Here is an 18,852-nt window from a genome sequence, read left to right on the forward strand (position 1 = left end):
AGAGAGAAGCATGTAAATAATGATGTGTGCGTGTGTGCGTATGTGCGTGTGTGTGTATATATTTATACATGTAGGAGGGTCATGGGCATATGTGTGCACGGAAACTTGTCTGAATTTATTTTAGATTGGAAGTGTGTATAGATGTATCCATGGAAGGGAGAAGCACCATGTGTATAATGGTGAGAGGAAGGTTTTCCGCAAGGAAGGAAGGTGGAAACACAAGAGGGGGAAAAGGGAGGAGAAGCGATTATTGCGAGATCCTGCTGTGCGATAGAAGTATTGTGCAAAACAGTTCCTGTCGCACAGAGAGAAAGGACCGAGGAGGCTCATGCATCGGGCTCGGGCGGAGTTTTAGTGGGTAAAGCCAACCAGGACACACTATTATCACTTGTGAGTCATCGGTGGTTAAGGCCGCCGGTGAATCACTTGTGGTGTGATGTCCTAGCTGGATGAGTCTCCACATAACTCATGGGGCCAGCCCCATTGGTATCAGTAAAAAGGATTTCTCTGCCTTGCGCCGCATCGCAAAAAAAAATTGTAACGCATTGCCGATGGATAGCGAATTGGCACTCAACGGTAATCGACTTACTAAACGGTGCTATCATCGTCATCCATCGATAAAAATTATTGATCGGGAGTGGAAGCAGACTATTTGCTTGCCGTACCTTACAGGAAAGAAGATTCGACCACTTGCTTTTGGGCGCTTGCTGGTACCACGCTTGAGACGAACTCTGAAGACAGAGAGGAAAACGCCGAACTTTGCCTGCTCACTTGCGTGATTGCATGCTTGGCTTGCTTATCTTTCTCTTTGCTATCCTATTGCTTGTTTGAAGACATCCGCACCCTACTGCAGAGGATTTTTTTTTCGAAGGATCTGCCTTCTTTGGAACACGAGGCACGCATTACGCGGTGAGTCGATTACTTTGCTTTAATTGTCGTCTTGCCCATAATTTGCTGTCCACGAGGCTTTAACAAGAGCATCGGTCCTTGCTCAAAGCCTTCGCAATATTTTTTGTTACATGAGTTTGCTATCTTTGCTTAATTTTGCATCAGAGAAGAATTGTCGATACTCTCTCCTAACACTGATCTTTTTAGTCTTGGTGCTGGATTTGGACTACCTTTGTATCAGACCTCAATGAACCATATTTAATTTGTACTCGGAATGGTTAAAAATATTGAAGCAAATGTCTACAGAATTCCCGTGGATTCACTGGAAGCAACTAGAATTTCAGTCGCGAGTTCACTCCATAAGTTTCTTTGTGTACGTAGACATATTAATTATACGGACAGATATATCCTCGATAGATTTTCATTGTGCAAAAAATTCTTAAAAGGGAACGATAATGTCATTGTCACTGGAGCTGATAAGTCAGGTTACTGTCGTCATGGATAGAACCGATTATGTGAAAAAAATGAGATTGCTATTGAACGATCAATCCACGTACTGAAAATTAGACAGGGATTCCACCGGGCGTGTGACTACAAGAATAAATTCCTTGCTTAAGTCATGGCAAAATAATAATTTGGTAGATGCGACCACATATAAACATTTAAATTGCACGAACGGAAATTTGCCTAGATGTTACAGACTGCCAAAAATTCATAAAGTTGGTTCTTCTTTGCGCTTAATTGTATCGGCGCTCGGTAGCCCGCTTTATAATGTCGCAAGTTTTATTCATGACATATTACACCGTTCTATAAAAAAAACCGGCATCTCATATTAGAGATGATTGGTCATTTGCCATTGCTATTCGTGATGCCACTGTGGATGATGATGAGGTGATGATCTCATTAGATGTCGCCTCTTTATTCATCAATATAATATCCATAAACAATTAGTAAAAAACGCTATTGAAAAACGTTGGTGTGATATCGCTCATAACACAATGTTTGATTTGTCTCAGTTCTTATACACAGTTGCAATCATTTTAGATTCAACAAGATTTTGCTTTGGCGGCCAATTTTATGAACAGATTTTTGGTAGTCCGATGGGTTCCCCCCTATCATCTATTTTGGTTGATATAGTTATGGACGATTTAGAGATACAATGTTTAAAATTACTTGGTTTTTGCGTTCTATTGTTTTACACATATGTATTCGCTATTGTTCCTATGACTAAAACCGATGAGATGTTATTGACTTTTAAAAACTACCATCCTTGCTTACGTTTTACGCATGAAATAAAAACGAATATTTTAATTAATTTTCTAAATACCATAGTCATTAGATGTGATGTCAAACTTGTGACTAATTGATTTCGGAAACCCACTTGTTCGGGCAGGTACATTAATTATTACTCTAATCACCCAATGAAATATAAAGTCAACACAATTTATAATCTTGTTGATCATGCTATCCTGTTCTAATAAACGCTTCCATCACAAAAACATTGATATTGTGGGAAAAATTCTACATAGCAACTGTTTTCCGGCTCACATAATTAATTGTCACATCAAAAAAAGACTTAATAAATGAAAATTTCATAACACCAAGAATCCGGATATAGACAAGGATAAATTCAAGAATGATAGTTTTGATGGTATCTGCCTATATTGCATTGCCTTACGTTCGCGGCGTAAGTGATGACATTAAACGTGAGCTCAATGGAATCGGTCTAAATGTTACTTACAGCGTACCTAAAAAATAGACACGATAATTACACAGAATAAGGACAAACTTTTGACAAATAACAGAACAGAAATCGTATACAAAATCAATTGTGAGAATTGCACCGCTTCTTATATAAGTCAGACTAAAAGACATTTAAGCACTCGTATGAGAGAACATTTCAACAATATAAAAATGTATGTTAGTATAATCACTCAGTAATTAGCAAACACAGAATGGAATTGGGACATGATTTTAATTGGTCTGCTCCCCAAATATTATATAATAAGAAAAATGCTAAGAAAAGGGAAATTGCTGAAATGTTTTTATCAAAAAATTTAATAACACTCTCAACTTACAAAAGAACACTAAAAATCTAAATAACAATTCTGACGAAATAATAAAGATTGTCTATAGTCTGTTCTCGGTTTATACGTATTGACGAGGTGTTATAATACACAACGTTTCCTTTTTAATCTCGATAATGTTGCAGTTTCCATATTTGTATGTGCGTTTATGTGACAATCTTTCGTTAAGTAGATAACTTTACAATGTATATATAATGTATAAGTTGTTACTAACACTGCTACTACTGTTTGAGTTTGATATTTGTTTCTACTGCTGATATTTGTGTCTTTGCGCTAATTATTATACATTTACTGTATTTTAGTACACTTGAAAAGGACCAAAACCCATGGTCGAAACATTGTGTTAATTTATAAATAAATAAAACATTGCCGGTGTTAGTCGATTATAATCCTGTTTTTAATTTTTAATAAATAATAAAACAACGGGCTAACTGAGAGCCTGGCGTGGTCGGCTATTTCTTAAGCTATTTTAATATTAATTTTTAATGTTTATGAGAATATTAAAGAAATAGTGTGTTTGTGTGTTTTTGTACATGTAAAAATGAGACATAAAATCATGTTTTTTTTTACAGAAAAATAGTGTTAACAGTTACAGAAAAATAGTCTAAACAGTTATCTTACAAGATAAATTATTTTCTAATAGTATTCTTACATATTATATTATTACCTCATTATCTTTCATCATGTAAAATATTGGTCGTAGTGGACTTTTCATATGATCTGCGAAAGCTCCTGCTCCGAAATTGATCATCATTTTCACCATTTTAGCAATTTTTGGACGCTCTGTTGCCATTACGTAAAATACTGATGTACCCATAGAATGGCCAATGTACGCGTGCAAAGGTTGTGATCTCATATTCGTGATGTATGTAACCATTGCGGGTACATCATAGATGCCTTCTTCGTGAAAGCTGATAGAAGATACAATATATCATCTTAAAATATTTAAATATACATACACATTTGTATATATACTTTAGTATATAATATACATATACGAGGTGTGTTCAAAAAGTATCGCGAATTTTGAATTTCCGCGGGTTACGTATATTCGATTTTCGATTTTTTTGTGGCGTTATGTTGGTACTCATGTTTCTCATTTATGCCGACAAGTACGGCCATTTTGAATGTTCAGTTAATTTTTGACAGCTGCTTTGCTTGCACGTGTTTTGGCTCGTCTTCGATTTTTGCCTATTCCAAAAAATGGATCAAAGAATCTGTATCAAATTTTGTGTGAAAAACAAAATTAAGTGCGCGGACGCATTCCGAATGTTGACTGTGGCATATGGTGAAGCTACCTTGGACCGAAGCAACGTTTATCGGTGGTACAAAATGTTTTCCGAGGGCCGAGAAGATATGAACGACGAAGAGCGTGCTGGACGCCCGAGCACGTCAACAACAGACAAAAACATTGATGAAGTGAAGAAAATAGTATTGGTCAATCGTCGAATCACCGTTAGAGAAGTTGCTGAAGACCTAAACATATCGATTGGCTCGTGCCATTCGATTTTTACCAATGATTTGGGCATGACACGGGTCGCCGCGAAATTCGTACCAAAATTGCTCAATTTTTGGCCAAAAACAACACACTAATAATGCCGCAGCCACCGTATTCCCCAGATCTGGCCCCCTGTGACTTTTTCTTGTTCCCGAAACTAAAGAGGCCCATGAAAGGACGACGCTACGCTACGATTGAGGAGATAAAGACGGCATCGAAGGAGGAGCTGAACAAGATCACAAAAAATGATTTTTTGAAGTGCTTCGAGGATTGGAAAAAACGTTGGCACAAGTGTATAATATCTGGTGGGGATTACTTTGAAGGGAACAAAATAGATATTCATGAATAAATAAATAATTTTTGAAAAAACACAAAATTCGCGATACTTTTTGAACACACCTCGTATATGATATAAAATTATATATATATATAAAATTCGGGATAAGTTTGGAATTGTCTATTATTTCGGAAAGGAAGTATTTTACGAAAAAGAAATGTTTGTGTGAAACAAAAATTGTGATTAAAACTGTTTAAAAAACTTATTTGATGTAACGGTTTAAACCTTAGATGATATTATTAAGATTATACTGAAGACATCTTGAATTTTTTAAATGGAATCATATTTTTTATTTAAAAAAATTAATTTTTTTCTTTTTTCTTTTTCTTTGAGTTTGCGTACAAATGTTTTATTACATTAAAATTTGAAAATTAAACGTAATTACAAAATTATAAAAATTTATCACGAAAAATTACATATACAAAAAAAAACACATTGCTTCTTCGCCACATTAATTTAATTATGGCTTCCTTATAGAGGAAGTTTACCTTGCACATTGATTCATTAAAATTTAATTTCACTTATTAAGATTCCTCTATGAGGAAGCAAAATTATTATCCTCTTTCAATTATTGCTTCCTCATAGAGGAATCTTAATGAGTGAAATTAAATTTTGCTCAATTAATGTGCAAGTTAAGCTTTCTCTATAAGGAAACCATAATTGAATTAATATGGTGAAGAAGCAATGTGCAAATTTCAATTGGCACAACCTTTTTATTAAAATTTCTTTTTAATTATCTTAATTACGGAAATAATAAGCTCTGGATAAGTTAAAAAAATGTGTAATCATAAAATATATTTGTTTAATGTTCGGCATTTTTTTTAATTTAATTTATTAAGAAAATTTTTTTTGAAAAATTGATAATTTTATAATAAAGTTCAAATTTTCACTTTTTTACATAAAGTAACAATTTTTGTAAATAATAGATTTGTATTCTTCGCCAGAGAAAATTTAAAAAATAATAAGGAAACTAATGATTAGTTCGACCATACTGGCTCTTATTAATAATTCGTCTTTATTAGATATAAAGTATACTACGTTTTGACCTTAAATTTAGGTCCATTTCAAGTGCTAAAATTATAAAAAATAAATAGTTAGCGACGCAAAACTAAAACTAAATACAAGTCAATTCGTGCAAAAAGAGACAACAATGTACTTACTTAAAACAATTCTAATAAGCCACATTAAGATATAGAGATATAAATTATGATATGTTAAGCTCTGTGAACTTTAACATGTCGCTAAGACATTCTGTCAACTACTGATAGAAGACGCTAAATTATTCTAATGACCTTATCATAAACAGAGTTGAGATTGTCTGTGTCAGATTGAAGATTGATTGTGTTTGTTTGCTTTTTAATATATAACATTTCAGCAATCTCTCTCTTACGTCTATGTTTTTCAGTATGTAAAATACATTGTGTTACCATACATGAGAAATTTCAGCGACAACATCTCTAAATCGCTTAGAAAAAAAGGACTACGAGTAGTATATAAATTACAGAAAAAATTAAGTAGCCTTATTAAAAGAGGTAAGGATACCACTCCTAAATTAAATAAAACAAATGTCGTTTAAAGATTGGAATGCATTGATTGCAATGTTTCTTACATAGGACAAACAAAGAGACATCTAAATACTCGCATAAAGGAACACCAGAACAACATTAAAAAGCATGAATCGAATCTGTCGGTTGTTAGCAAACATAGAATAGAATGCAATCACGATTTCCGGTGGCTTGACCCTTCTATTTTACATACTGAAAAACATAGACGTAAGAGAGAGATTGCTGAAATGTTATATATTAAAAAGCAAACAAACACAATCAATCTTCAAACTGACACAGACAATCTCAACTCTGTTTATGATAAGATTATTAAAATAATTTAGCGTCTTGTATCAGTAGTTGACAGAATGTCTTAGCGACATGTTAAAGTTTACAGCGCTTAATATATCATAATTTATATCTCTATATCTTAATGTGGCTTATTAGAATTGTTTTAAGTAAATACATTGTTGTTTCTTCTTGCACGAATTGACTTGTATTTAGTTTTAGTTTTGCGTCGCTAACTATTGATTTTTTATAATTTTAGCACTTGAAAAGGACCTAAATTTAAGGTCGAAACGTAGTGTACTTCATATCTAATAAAGACGAATTATTAATAAGAGCCAGTATGGTCGAACTAATCATTAATTTCCTTATAATTTTTGTAAAGTTAGATAGATATATGTGTATGTGTGTACTCACTTTCCTATATTTATTTTGTAAAGGAGAAGGACCAATAAGGCCGATTTTTGGGCACAAGCGTCGCACGTTTTTGATCGTATATTTGTATAGTTGAGGTCGAGAGCTTTCCAAAACACCTTATGAAAAGCTTTTTACGTTGAGAAAAGTGAAAGTTATTAGTCCTCAAAGTTAAAGAAACACACATATGCATGAAGTAGACTGCCTTAATTGTGTGTGTGTGTGTGTGTGTGTCTGCCTGTGTGTGATTGAAAATATATACATGTATTTGTTATTTTATCGTCCTCTTTTTAAATACGGGCTTGGAACCGTCAATGGCAGTTATTTTTTTGATTTTTTAAAATAATTTTTAATTTTCTTGTTTTCTGTATAGTTTCTTGTTTTTTATTTATTTTGTTTTTTTTGTCATAAATGTATTTTTGCGCATTTCTTATGTTGAATTCGACGACATTTAAGAGGAGTCACTGTTTGATGATGCTTCTTCATTTTGAACAGATAAAGAAGAATCATCAAACAGTGACTCTTCTTAAGTGCCGTCGAATTCAACACAAGAAATGCGCAAAAAATACATTTATGACAAAAAAAAATAAATAAAAAACAAAAAACTATACAAAAAAATTAAAAATTATTTTAAAAAATAAAAAAAAGTAATTCTGCCATTGACGGTTCCAAGCTCGTATTTAAAAAGATGACGATAAAATAACAAATACATGTATATATTTTCAATCTGTCACACACAGATAGACACACACACACACACACACACACAAAATTAAGGCAGTCTACTTCATGCATATGTGTGTTTCTTTAACTTTGAGAACTAATAACTTTCACTTTCCTCAACGTAAAAAGCTTTTCATAGGGTGTTTTGGAAAGCTCTCGACCTCAACTATACAAATATACGATCAAAAACGTGCGACGCTTGTGCCCAAAAATCGGCCTTATTGGCCCTCCTCCTTTGGAAAATTTTTATTTTTTTGAAAATTCAAAGGAAGATGTTCAAAAAGTACGATCTTTTTACCTCGAGTGTAAAATTCGAGTTGTTTTAGATCTCATACATCTAAAATAATGTAAAAACCATAGTAGTTTTTCCTAGAAATGCAGGGAACATTTAAATATTATTATACTATGTGTAGAGAAAATCACGTAAATCAATATCTCACAATAAATTGAGATTTTTTGATGTTTCAGAATTATTTAGTAAATGTTTCGTGAATCAGTGAAGATATTTTCGTATTCGTACTGTAGTTTATTTTGATTGTTTATTGTTGGATATACAAATTTACATTGCAATGTTTATATTAATGTTCAGGTAATATCCCCGCATTGATCGCTTGTGACAATGTTCGGTTATACGATATCAGATCGCAACAACGCATCGAGATTCAACTTGGGTCGCGTACTGTTTCAAACCGCGACGACGCCTCGAGATTCGACTCGGGTCGTGATACCGTGTCGCGACGACGCCTCGTGTATTCCGGATTGCGACGACGCCTCGAGATTCGACTCGGGTCGCGATAACGCCTCGAGAATACCGGGTCGCGACAATTGATATAATGTGATCACTAATTAATTCGTATGATGTTTCACGCGTGAAAGCGATTGACCAAATGTGTGGAGGTCTCGTTCGACTTCTCCAAAGTCTACAAACAGGTTTGTCTTATTGGTGGATTATGAGTCCGCCCTCTGTTTTTTGTGCGACTTAATTAATGGTAGGGAGAGATAAGGGAACCGCAGGCTCTATGTCGATGCCGCCGAAGTGTCCTTTTGCGATGATACTTTCTTTTATCGCTTTGTTTATATCGGTTTTCATACGGTATCGCGATCGTGCACGACTTTCTTTATTTATGACGCAACAGTAAATATTTTTGTAATACCAAGTTTCTAAGATTATTTATGTTATAACCTAAAAGCTATAACTAGTATATTTATATATTATAATTATTTATAAAATTAAGTAAGACGCATACTTGCGAAAACGCTAAGCGCACAAGCTTGCGAAATAAACAAACAAAGCTAACGCCAAGTAAGCAACAGCCGAGTAAGCGAAATTATTAAGAAATATCGAAAGCGCAAGCAAAGCGTTCCAATAACCTCCTCTTGCGCCTAATAACCTAATTGTTAGATATAAAAAGGACCCGATCATAACACTTAAGGGTCCAGTTAATTTGAACACGACACGCTGTGTAAAGTACTGTTTCAACAAAGCTGTGAACACGAGTGATCAACGCAAAAACGTGTAAGCCTAAATAGGTTGTATCTTTAACTATTTATTAAAACTATTATAGAAACTACAAAACGGGAATGAACTTTCCCCTTGACAGTCCCTCAGTTCCCATTCGGTAACGATCCCGTAACTACTCTGTGCTTCACACGCACATAACATAAATTGGTGCCAGCGGAGGGATCACCGAAGGATCGTATTACAAAAGGCGTGACAAGACACTTCCCAAATCAAAAATAGTTGACAAAACCAAGCGCAAAAACTGTCGCAGTCAGTGAAAAAGGAAAATAGTAAAAAAAAGAATGTGTCAAGTGTAAAGCCATCGCCGCAAGACGGACAAGACAGTGCAGTGAGACTGCAAGGGACGAGACATCGCCGCCAAGCTGCAGATCGTCACAGCATCAAAGGAACCTGGAACCCCCGCACTAGCTGCTGAAGTCAAATACAGCAAAATGCGAGCCGTAATACTATTGTAAGTGCGTAATACAATTTTGTACAATAGGAAAATTACCCTGCGAGCGTAGCGTAGAAAATATTTTGAGCAAAACTACCTCATGTCAGCACAACTCAGAAAACGCGTAACGTTCAGACCTCGGTTCTAGAGCAGAGCTAATCGCTCCCCGACTCAATTGCGCCTCGTAGACCCCGCATTTATAGCCAAACCGGAAAACCGAAATATTCGTAACGCGCGCTGGAACTTAGGCGCGTACTATCCTAATCCCGACACCGAAGACATCGCGGAATACGTGCGACTATCTAGCGCTAGCGACATAGACAAGGAAGAACGGCCCGCGAGCCGCGTATTTGACAACGGAATTTCAGTAAGGAGAAATTATTCCTCTGTATCCGTAGATACAGGTAGCGTCATAGGCATTTGCCGCGAGAACGAAATCTGCCCCCGCAAAAGGTCGCTGTCAAAGGACTGGACCGAGACATCAGCAGAGTACGATTAATTATGAATAATATTGCCGCCGCGCATGATGCTGACGCTACATCTAGTTTTCAGTCCACAAAACGACCTACTTGTTGAGTTCATGAGCAAACCGCAAAATGCGAAACGAATTAAACCACCTACGTCACGAAATAAACGCGTGCCCCAAATAGAGAAGTAAGTCACGCGCAAGACTGGAACCAATCAGACGGTATCCAACGCAGGGATCACCGCAGTACACGCAATGACGACTTTAGCATCACGTACACGTACGAAAGATCTGAAAATGACATTAGAAATCGACGTAGCATGTTTTCACGCTATATAACATTGAAAGATGCCCGCATAATGATCCCTGAATTCGACGGATCGTCACCGGAAAAACTCAAAAAATTCCTTGCACTTGCTTATACGCTGTAAAACATATACCCTGCGGACAAAGAATCATTAGTACAAGCAATATTATGTACAAAATTCGACGAGAAAGCTATGCAGGATTTTGAGACGCGCGACATCTACACATACGAGGAATTTCAAACAGCAATTAGAGTTTTGTTATCAAACACGACAGAGTACCGCAAATTTACAAGTAGAATTCAATTCGTTGAAATAAAAACCTGGGAAAAACGCGCATGATTTCGGACAACGCGTCGATTTACTAGCTATAAAGCTATATAATTCAATGGTTGAGGGAGAAAACTACAACCCCACGTTCAGACGCGCCATCCAATATACCATTAAGAAACAAGCTTTAAATAATTTCCAAACCGGATTACGCCAAAACCTCAAAATGGTCATTAGAGCACAACAATATATGACCTTGCAAAAGGCGATACTCGGTGCAAGCAAAGAAAAAAAACTCCTCGAACCACCGCGGACCCAAGACAAAGAAAAAACCGAAACAAAATACTCGAAATGGGTTCACACTCCGCGCATACAATGTTTTAAATGTGGAAAGCACAGACATTACGAACGCGACTGCTGCAGTAACAATCAACACACGCTCCCGAGACTCGAAAGGCCTTTACGAGTAAACACACTAGCTAAGTACTGCCATCAATGCGAGAGGTCCGGACACAGCATTAATGAATGTTGGAAAATACACGGACGACCAAAGATCCGAGGAGAGGCAAACAAAGGAGAAAACCGCGCGCTGACAATACGAACGAGCAAAGAGGAAATACCGAGTCCGCCAGTAGCGAAGACGACAGAAAAAACCGCTGACCAAGACATTAGAATATCGCGTCGCACATATAGAAAATGCGCCAAATCAGCTAAAATTACCGGTAGTAATTCTACCCATATGCGAAGTACGAAACAAAAAGATAAACATGATGTGCGATTCAGGCGCGACCATATCGCTAATAAAATTAAAAGAATTAAAAGACAATACGTTAATCTACGAAGATAAAATTACGCTCACCGGAGTAACCGGACATAAAATAGAGACAATAGGGAAAATGCACGCCACAATCAAAATAGGCGATTACCAAATAAAACATTCTCTTTATGCAGTAAGAGATAATATGCCGATTGAAAATGACAGCATTAAAGAGTTCGACTTCCTACAGGAACACTCCGCCATTTACGATTTCAAAAAGGCACAACTAAAAATAGAAGAAAACGCATTACCATTGCGACCCCCCGGTTGAATAGCATTAAAACCGCGCTGCGAAACAATTATCCAAGCTATAACTAATACAAATCAAATAGGCATAGTTCAAGCGGAAGAAACTGCCCCTGGGATATACATCGGAAACGGATTAGTAGAGCCAACGAATTTTATGTGTCCTGTTAGTGTAATAAATACAACGGACAAAAAAATCGAAATATCAACACCGACCGTAATATTTGAAGAAGTCGAATATAACATTTCAGCCGAGATAAACATGGTAAAAGCAGAACAATCAACTGAACTCAAGATACCACGAAAAGACCGCGTCTGGCAGCTATTACGAACCGATCATTTAAACTCGGAGGAAAGACAAGCACTTTTGCGCATCTGCGAGGAATATAACAATACATTCCATTTAGAAGGAGATTGACATGAACGGCCGCATTCGAGCATAACATAAACACGCTCGCCGATTCCTCGGCGGTAAATTTGAGACCTTATTGCTTATCGGAAAAACACAAAAACAAGGTAAATCGACAAATCGTCGAAATGTTAAAAGCCGGAATAATTAAACCGAGTACGAGTCAATGAAACGCACCCCTGCTAGTGGTACCTAAGAAGGCCGATGCACCCGGAAAACCTAAGCTACGAGTCGTAGTAGACTTTCGGAGATTAAATAACTTAACTATAAACGATTCTTTCCCTATTCCTAATATCACACACATACTAGATCAATTAGGGAACGCAAAATACTTTACAACGCTGGACTTGGCGTCGGGCTACTATCAAATTCCGATAAATTCGGATCGAGCGAGATAAAAACAAAACTGCCTTCTCAACGTCCTACGGACATTACGAATTCAATCGAATGCCGTTTGGATTAAAGAATGCGCCAGCGACTTTCCAGCGATTAATGAACTCCATACTCATAGGGATGCAAGGATTTAAATGCCTAGTTTAACTTGACGATACCGTCATATACAGAGCAAACCTAGAAGATCACAACAAACGACTTAGAGAAGTATTACAGAGACTTCGAAAAAATAACTTAAAGTTACAGCCAGACAAATGCGAATTTTTGTGCAAAGAAGTAATTTATCTGGGTCACATAATCTCAGAAAACGGAATATCTCTAGACCCATCAAAGCTAACAGCAATAAAGGAATTTCCAAGGCCACAAAGGTAAAAGATATACAGTTTTTCATAGGTCTCGCAAGATACTATAGAAAATTTATAGAAGATTTTTCGAAGATAGCCAAACCACTAACAAAACTCACGAAAAAAGCGGAAAATGTGAGTGGTCGACGGATCAGCAAAACGTTTTTGAAACACTAAAAGAAAAATTGATGACTGCACCAATATTGCAATACCCGGATTTCACACAAAATTCATAGTGACTACCGACGCTTCCGACTACTGCAATCGGAGCAGTATTGTCACAAGGAAAGGTAGACAATGACTGACCAATTGCTTACGCCAGCAGAGTTTTATCGCGAACCAAACGAAATTATAATACAACTAAAAAAGAGTTACTTGCAATAGTATGGGCCGTAAAACATTTCAGGCCATACGTATACGGTACAAAAAAATCATAACCGACCATAAACCATTAATATGGTTATTTAATGTCAATGACCCCGGGTTAAGACTGATCCGATGAAAACTCAAACTGGAAGAATATGACTATGAAATAATACACAAATCCGGAAGCGCTAACGCAAACGCTGACGCATTAAGTCGCAATGTAATTCGAAATGCGATCGACTCAAGGAAAGAGCAAAACATATATACGATAAAAAAAGACGAAGAAAGCGCCGATGAAACGAAAAATAACACGGAAAAAGACGCAGAAAGCGCCGATGAAACAAAAAATTACACGGAGGAAGAAAAGAAGCAGATATTACATGAATACCACGATGCACCTTTAGGAGGGCATCAAGGGATCGAGCAAACCTTAAAAAGAATTCGCCTAAATCATAATTGGCCAGGACTAACAAAAAACGTAAAAAACTATGTAGCTAAATGCGAGTCATGTCAAAAGAATAAATTGTCTAAAAAAGTCAAAATACCATTAATAATTACAGACACGCCTAGTATGCCTTTCGAAAAATGTGCCTTGATATAGTCGGACCGCTAACATCAACCACACAAGGAAACAAATATCTGCTAATGTTCCAGAACAATCTAACAAAATTTAGCGAAGCCATACCAATCCCAAACTAAGAGGCAAGTACGGTCAGTAAAGAATTCGTTACAAAAATTGTTCTTAAGAATGGAATATCCGAAAAAATTTTAACAGATCAGGGTACGAATTTCCTTAGCAAAATGTTTAAAAATACGTGTAAACTGTTATAAATAAATAAAATACAGACAACAGCGTACCACCCTGAAAGTAATGGCGCCTTAGAAAGATCGCATTGCACGCTGGCCGAATACCTATGACATTATATTAACAAAAATCAAACAAACTGAGATGAATGGATACCGTTCGCAATATTTACGTATAATACGACACCACACACAGCAACGAGATATACCCCGTTTAAACTAATGTACGGACGACAGGCGGAACTACACAGCACTGACAAAACCTCCGAAACCAACATATAATTACAATAATTATGCACAAGAAACGAGAGAAAGAATACGAGCCACAAACCAACAGGCAAGAGAACATCTGAAAAACAAAAAAAGTAAGGCGAAGAAACAATATGACAAGGAAACCAAAGTAACGCAGTTTAAAGTAGGTGACAAAGCACTGGTCTACGACAAGACGTTACGACGAGGACGATCGCAAAAACTCAAATTGCTATGAACCGGACTATATACAATACTGGAAAAGAACTTCGAAGTAAATTATACAATAAAAAAGGGGAGAAAGACTATACGCATACACATAAATAAGATGGTGAAGCTACCTTGGACCGAAGCAACGTTTATCGGTGGTACAAAATGTTTTCCGAGGGCCGAGAAAATGTGAACGACGAAGAGCGTGCCGGACGCCCGAGCACGTCAACAACAGACGAAAACATTTATTAAGTGAAGAAAATAGTATTGGTCAATCGTCGAATCACCGTTAGAGAAGTTGCTGAGGACCTAAACATATCGATTGGCTCGTGCCATTCGATTTTTACCAATGATTTGGGCATGACACGGGTCGCCGCGAAATTCGTACCAAAATTGCTCAATTTCGACCAAAAACAGCATCGCATTAACAACACACTAATAATGCCGCAGCCACCGTATTCCCCAGATCTGGCCCCCTGTGACTTTTTCTTGTTCCCGAAACTGAAGAGGCCCATGAAAGGATGACGCTACGCTACGATTGAGGAGATAAAGACGGCATCGAAGGAGGAGCTGAACAAGATCACAAAAAATGATTTTTTGAAGTGCTTCGAGGCTATTTATAGAAGCATAAAGAAAAAAATCATCGACACAAAGAATATTAGCGCATATAAAAAAAGTTAGAGAATATAATCAAACAACACAAAAAACTTTTACAAAAATATCTTCTTCAAACGCGAGGTTCATATTTCCCATTCTCAATCTACGCTAAGAACTGATTGGAAATAGAAAAATATATATCTTTAAGCGCGTATTATGATAAAGAAAAAATTGTTATTATTCTCTGTTTCCACTAACAGCAAAGCCTACGTATGACATTATAAAAATAGTGGCACTACCAATTCTAGACTACAACAATATAATGATGTAACAAACGAATTTATTGCGATAGACAAGGAAACTTTAACATATGTAACACTAGCAACGGAATAATCATAACCGTAGGAATAGCCATCATAATTTACATCATTCGAAAAAACAAAAAGACAGAACAATTACCTGTGTACAAACCCAACACACTACTAAGATTCAGACCGATACTAGAACGTAGTTAAAGCACGCGGTATTAGAATTAAGTAATACTGTAAAAAATATTATAAATACCGCATATATGGTATGTAATATTGTAAGATTAAGAAAACTACGGTCCTCCGTTTTCTTTTCTAACGGGGGAGGGATGTTATAGCCCTAAAAGCTATAACTAGTATATTTATATATTATAATTATTTATAAAATTAAGTAAGACGCATACTTGCGAAAACGCTAAGCGCACAAGCTTGCAAAATAAACAAACGAAGTTAACGCCAAGTAAGCACAAGCCGAGTAAGCAAAGCGTTATTAAGAAATATCGAAAGCGCAAGCGAAGCGTTCCAATAACCTCCTTCCCTTGCACCTAATAACCTAATTGCCAGATATAAAAAGGACCCGATCATAACATTCGAGGGTCCAGTTAATTTAAACACGACACGCTGTGTAAAGTACTGTTTCAACAAAACTGTAAACACGAGTGATCAACGCAAAAACGTGTAAGCCTAAAAAGATTGTATCTTTAACTATTTATTAAAACTATTATAAAACGGGAGTAAACTTTCCCCTTGACGGTCCCGAACTTCTCAGTTCCCATTCGGTAACGATCCCGTAACTACTCTGTGCCTTACACGCACATAACATTTAGAACGATTTTAATGTCAATCAATTATAAATTGAATAATATATATGTATATAGGATGTCTCTAAAGTCCGACCCGGACACTTCATTTGAGAAATGACTTCAAATACAAAAAAAATGTTTCAAACAAAAGTTGTAGGATTTCGAGGGGAACATAAGATCGTGCCATTAATTTGACCTTGAACAGTTATTTGAAGGTCACGTAAAGATCATTTTCAATTTCTTAAATGGAATTACCTATTTTTTATTACATATTCTTGTAGGTTATTTCAAAAGCTTTACAAAATCCTATATTTAGATATTTTAAAATTTACGAAAGTTAGAGCAACCACGGACATTTCTAAAAAAATTCAAAATTTTATAAAAAATATAATACTTTATGAATTTTTCTAGAAATTATAGTAAATAAAAGTGTAATTTTACTTCACTTGTATGCCAAATTAGAGCACTGCAAGTAAAATAATTTTTGAGATATTTAAAATTTAAACATAAATGTGAGTGTGCACTGTGACATGACGCCTTTGGAGCGCCGTCACAAGGGCGGAAAGCCCGACCGGATAGGACGCGAGGGTCTGGAGCGTCCCTCGTATCGGGGAGGGTGCGATAAGTATTTTGTAAGACTTTCTGTGCGAAACTAGGATTTACCCATAGCATCGGTCTGTCGATGCGCGTGCCGTAAGGTTATTAGGAAGCGCGACGACGACAGTCCGAGAGCCATTTTGTGCAGCAAGAGGAAGCAAGACCGGATGTGCCAGGATACCGCAGGAGCATGGAGAGAGAAATAGAGCGAGAGGAAGAGAGAGCCGGGGATCTCGCGCAGATAAGTATCGAGTGGCCGAAATTTAGTTAAATATCTCTCGCGCAATAGTAATACAATTGACATATTATAGAATACCGAGAGGACTCGGGATAGTATCGATCACCTTGCATCTCCTGGAGAGAGACGGACGGATGGCCCGGCCAGCCTACCGCCTATCCCGCAGGAGGAATGCCAGCATGAGACGTCGGAGAAAGCATCCTCTCGATCAGTGTTCAAAATTCCCGGCGAGAAGCTACACCGGTTAGGGGAGAGTCCGGGAGACCCTAGGACCCCCGCCATCGACCCTATCATCGAAGGAATGCGCGGGAGATCGGCGCGGCGCTCAAGGTACCAAAGAGCGAGAGGCCCGGTTCTTCACTGTTCGGCGAAGAGGCACTAGATACACGTGAGGGTGCCTCCAGAGACCGGCCTAGATACCACCAGGACTTCGGACTTTATCGCCAATTATTGTAAACCGCCTCTCGGGTAGCTGTTCGTGAGTGTCGTGGGTGTTGGTTGGTGTCGAGGGTACCGTGAAATTAAAGTAATTACCGGGAGTACCGTTTCGTTTTTTTCGTCTACTGTATCGCCTTGTTCGAGAGAGAGGGTGCTCTCTCTCTTCAAGTAACGTTACCGCGAGGCCAGTCGGCTTTGGGTTTCACGAGATTCGCCCTCTCCGCGGAATGCCGCCAACAGTCAATCTTTTTTGAAAGCGAGAATCTTCTATTCTCGTTAACCGTTATGTTCCGAGATCCCGTTTTTTTTAAGTTACGATAATCAAGTGTAAAATCTTATACCTTAAGCATTTCTATGGATAGAATTGCGAAATTTGCGTGTAGCCGTTCTCCGCGAGTGTGTAAATTATTCAATTTTCGACTCGGCAAGAGTCGCGCAAGAAAGTCACGAAATTGCCGTTAATTCTCGTTAACCGTTTTTTTTTTGTATTGCGCCGTGTTTCGACTCGTGTTGATGTGACCTCTACGCATACCGTGTTCACGTGATAGCGAGTTTGAGTTATCGGTCCGTTTACCGAACATTGTTATATCTTTCGTCGTTAGAATACCGTTGTTCAATCAGCCGCGATTGTTAACTTTCATAATTATTTATTGTATTCCGGATTTCCGATCATTGAAGATCGATACCATTGACGCCGCGAGTTACCTCTTTGTAGGTAAAATTTTCTATGTTCAATAATCCCTGTTACTTATTATTATCTCGTTAAATTGTTAATATCTATTCTTTCCCCGTAGGGTTATTTTTTTTTATTTGTAAGCGTCTGCAATATATATGTCTATTCATGTACCACCGTGTATGTTCTCTTTAACTACCTCTCTCTCTCTCCCCTAGAATAAGAAGTACCTAGACCCGCGACTGACCACCGAATTTCCGTTCACCGACTTAAGGGGATGCCGGAGGTCTACTTTTACCGACCGAACCGATTATATTTTGCCACAATCAAGAAGTTTTTATTGCGTTAATAGAATAACAAATGCTTTTCCACGATTAAAGTGAATACAATAATAAAAGAGGGAGCAGTCTGAATTTGTGATAAAAAAACAAAAAATTTTTAAATACGAGTTTTTTTTTGGCTTCTCGCGTCACGTCATAACAATATTTGCTTGTATAAAAGTTTCACAATTTATATGTACAAAATAAGACTGCTTCCTCCAAAAGATTGCATAAAGGAATATTAGTGAACTTGCAGAAATAAGTTTAG

At 37.1% G+C, this 18,852-nt stretch overlaps 1 protein-coding gene across 1 annotated transcript in view; it reads right to left on the bottom strand.

The window, feature by feature from the left end:
* Positions 1–18,852, bottom strand: part of LOC114944916 (uncharacterized) — a 61,798-nt gene that overhangs the window by 24,449 nt on the left and 18,497 nt on the right. Inside the window, exon 4 of the mRNA XM_085483729.1 lies at positions 3,643–3,886. Within this exon, the coding sequence (XP_085339855.1) occupies positions 3,643–3,886 (244 nt within the window). The remainder of the gene's footprint in view (positions 1–3,642; positions 3,887–18,852) is intronic.

Source organism: Nylanderia fulva, unplaced genomic scaffold (assembly GCF_048542155.1).
Source record: "Nylanderia fulva isolate GAGA-0341 unplaced genomic scaffold, ASM4854215v1 Scaffold264, whole genome shotgun sequence".
In the NCBI taxonomy this organism is placed as follows: domain Eukaryota; kingdom Metazoa; phylum Arthropoda; class Insecta; order Hymenoptera; family Formicidae; genus Nylanderia; species Nylanderia fulva.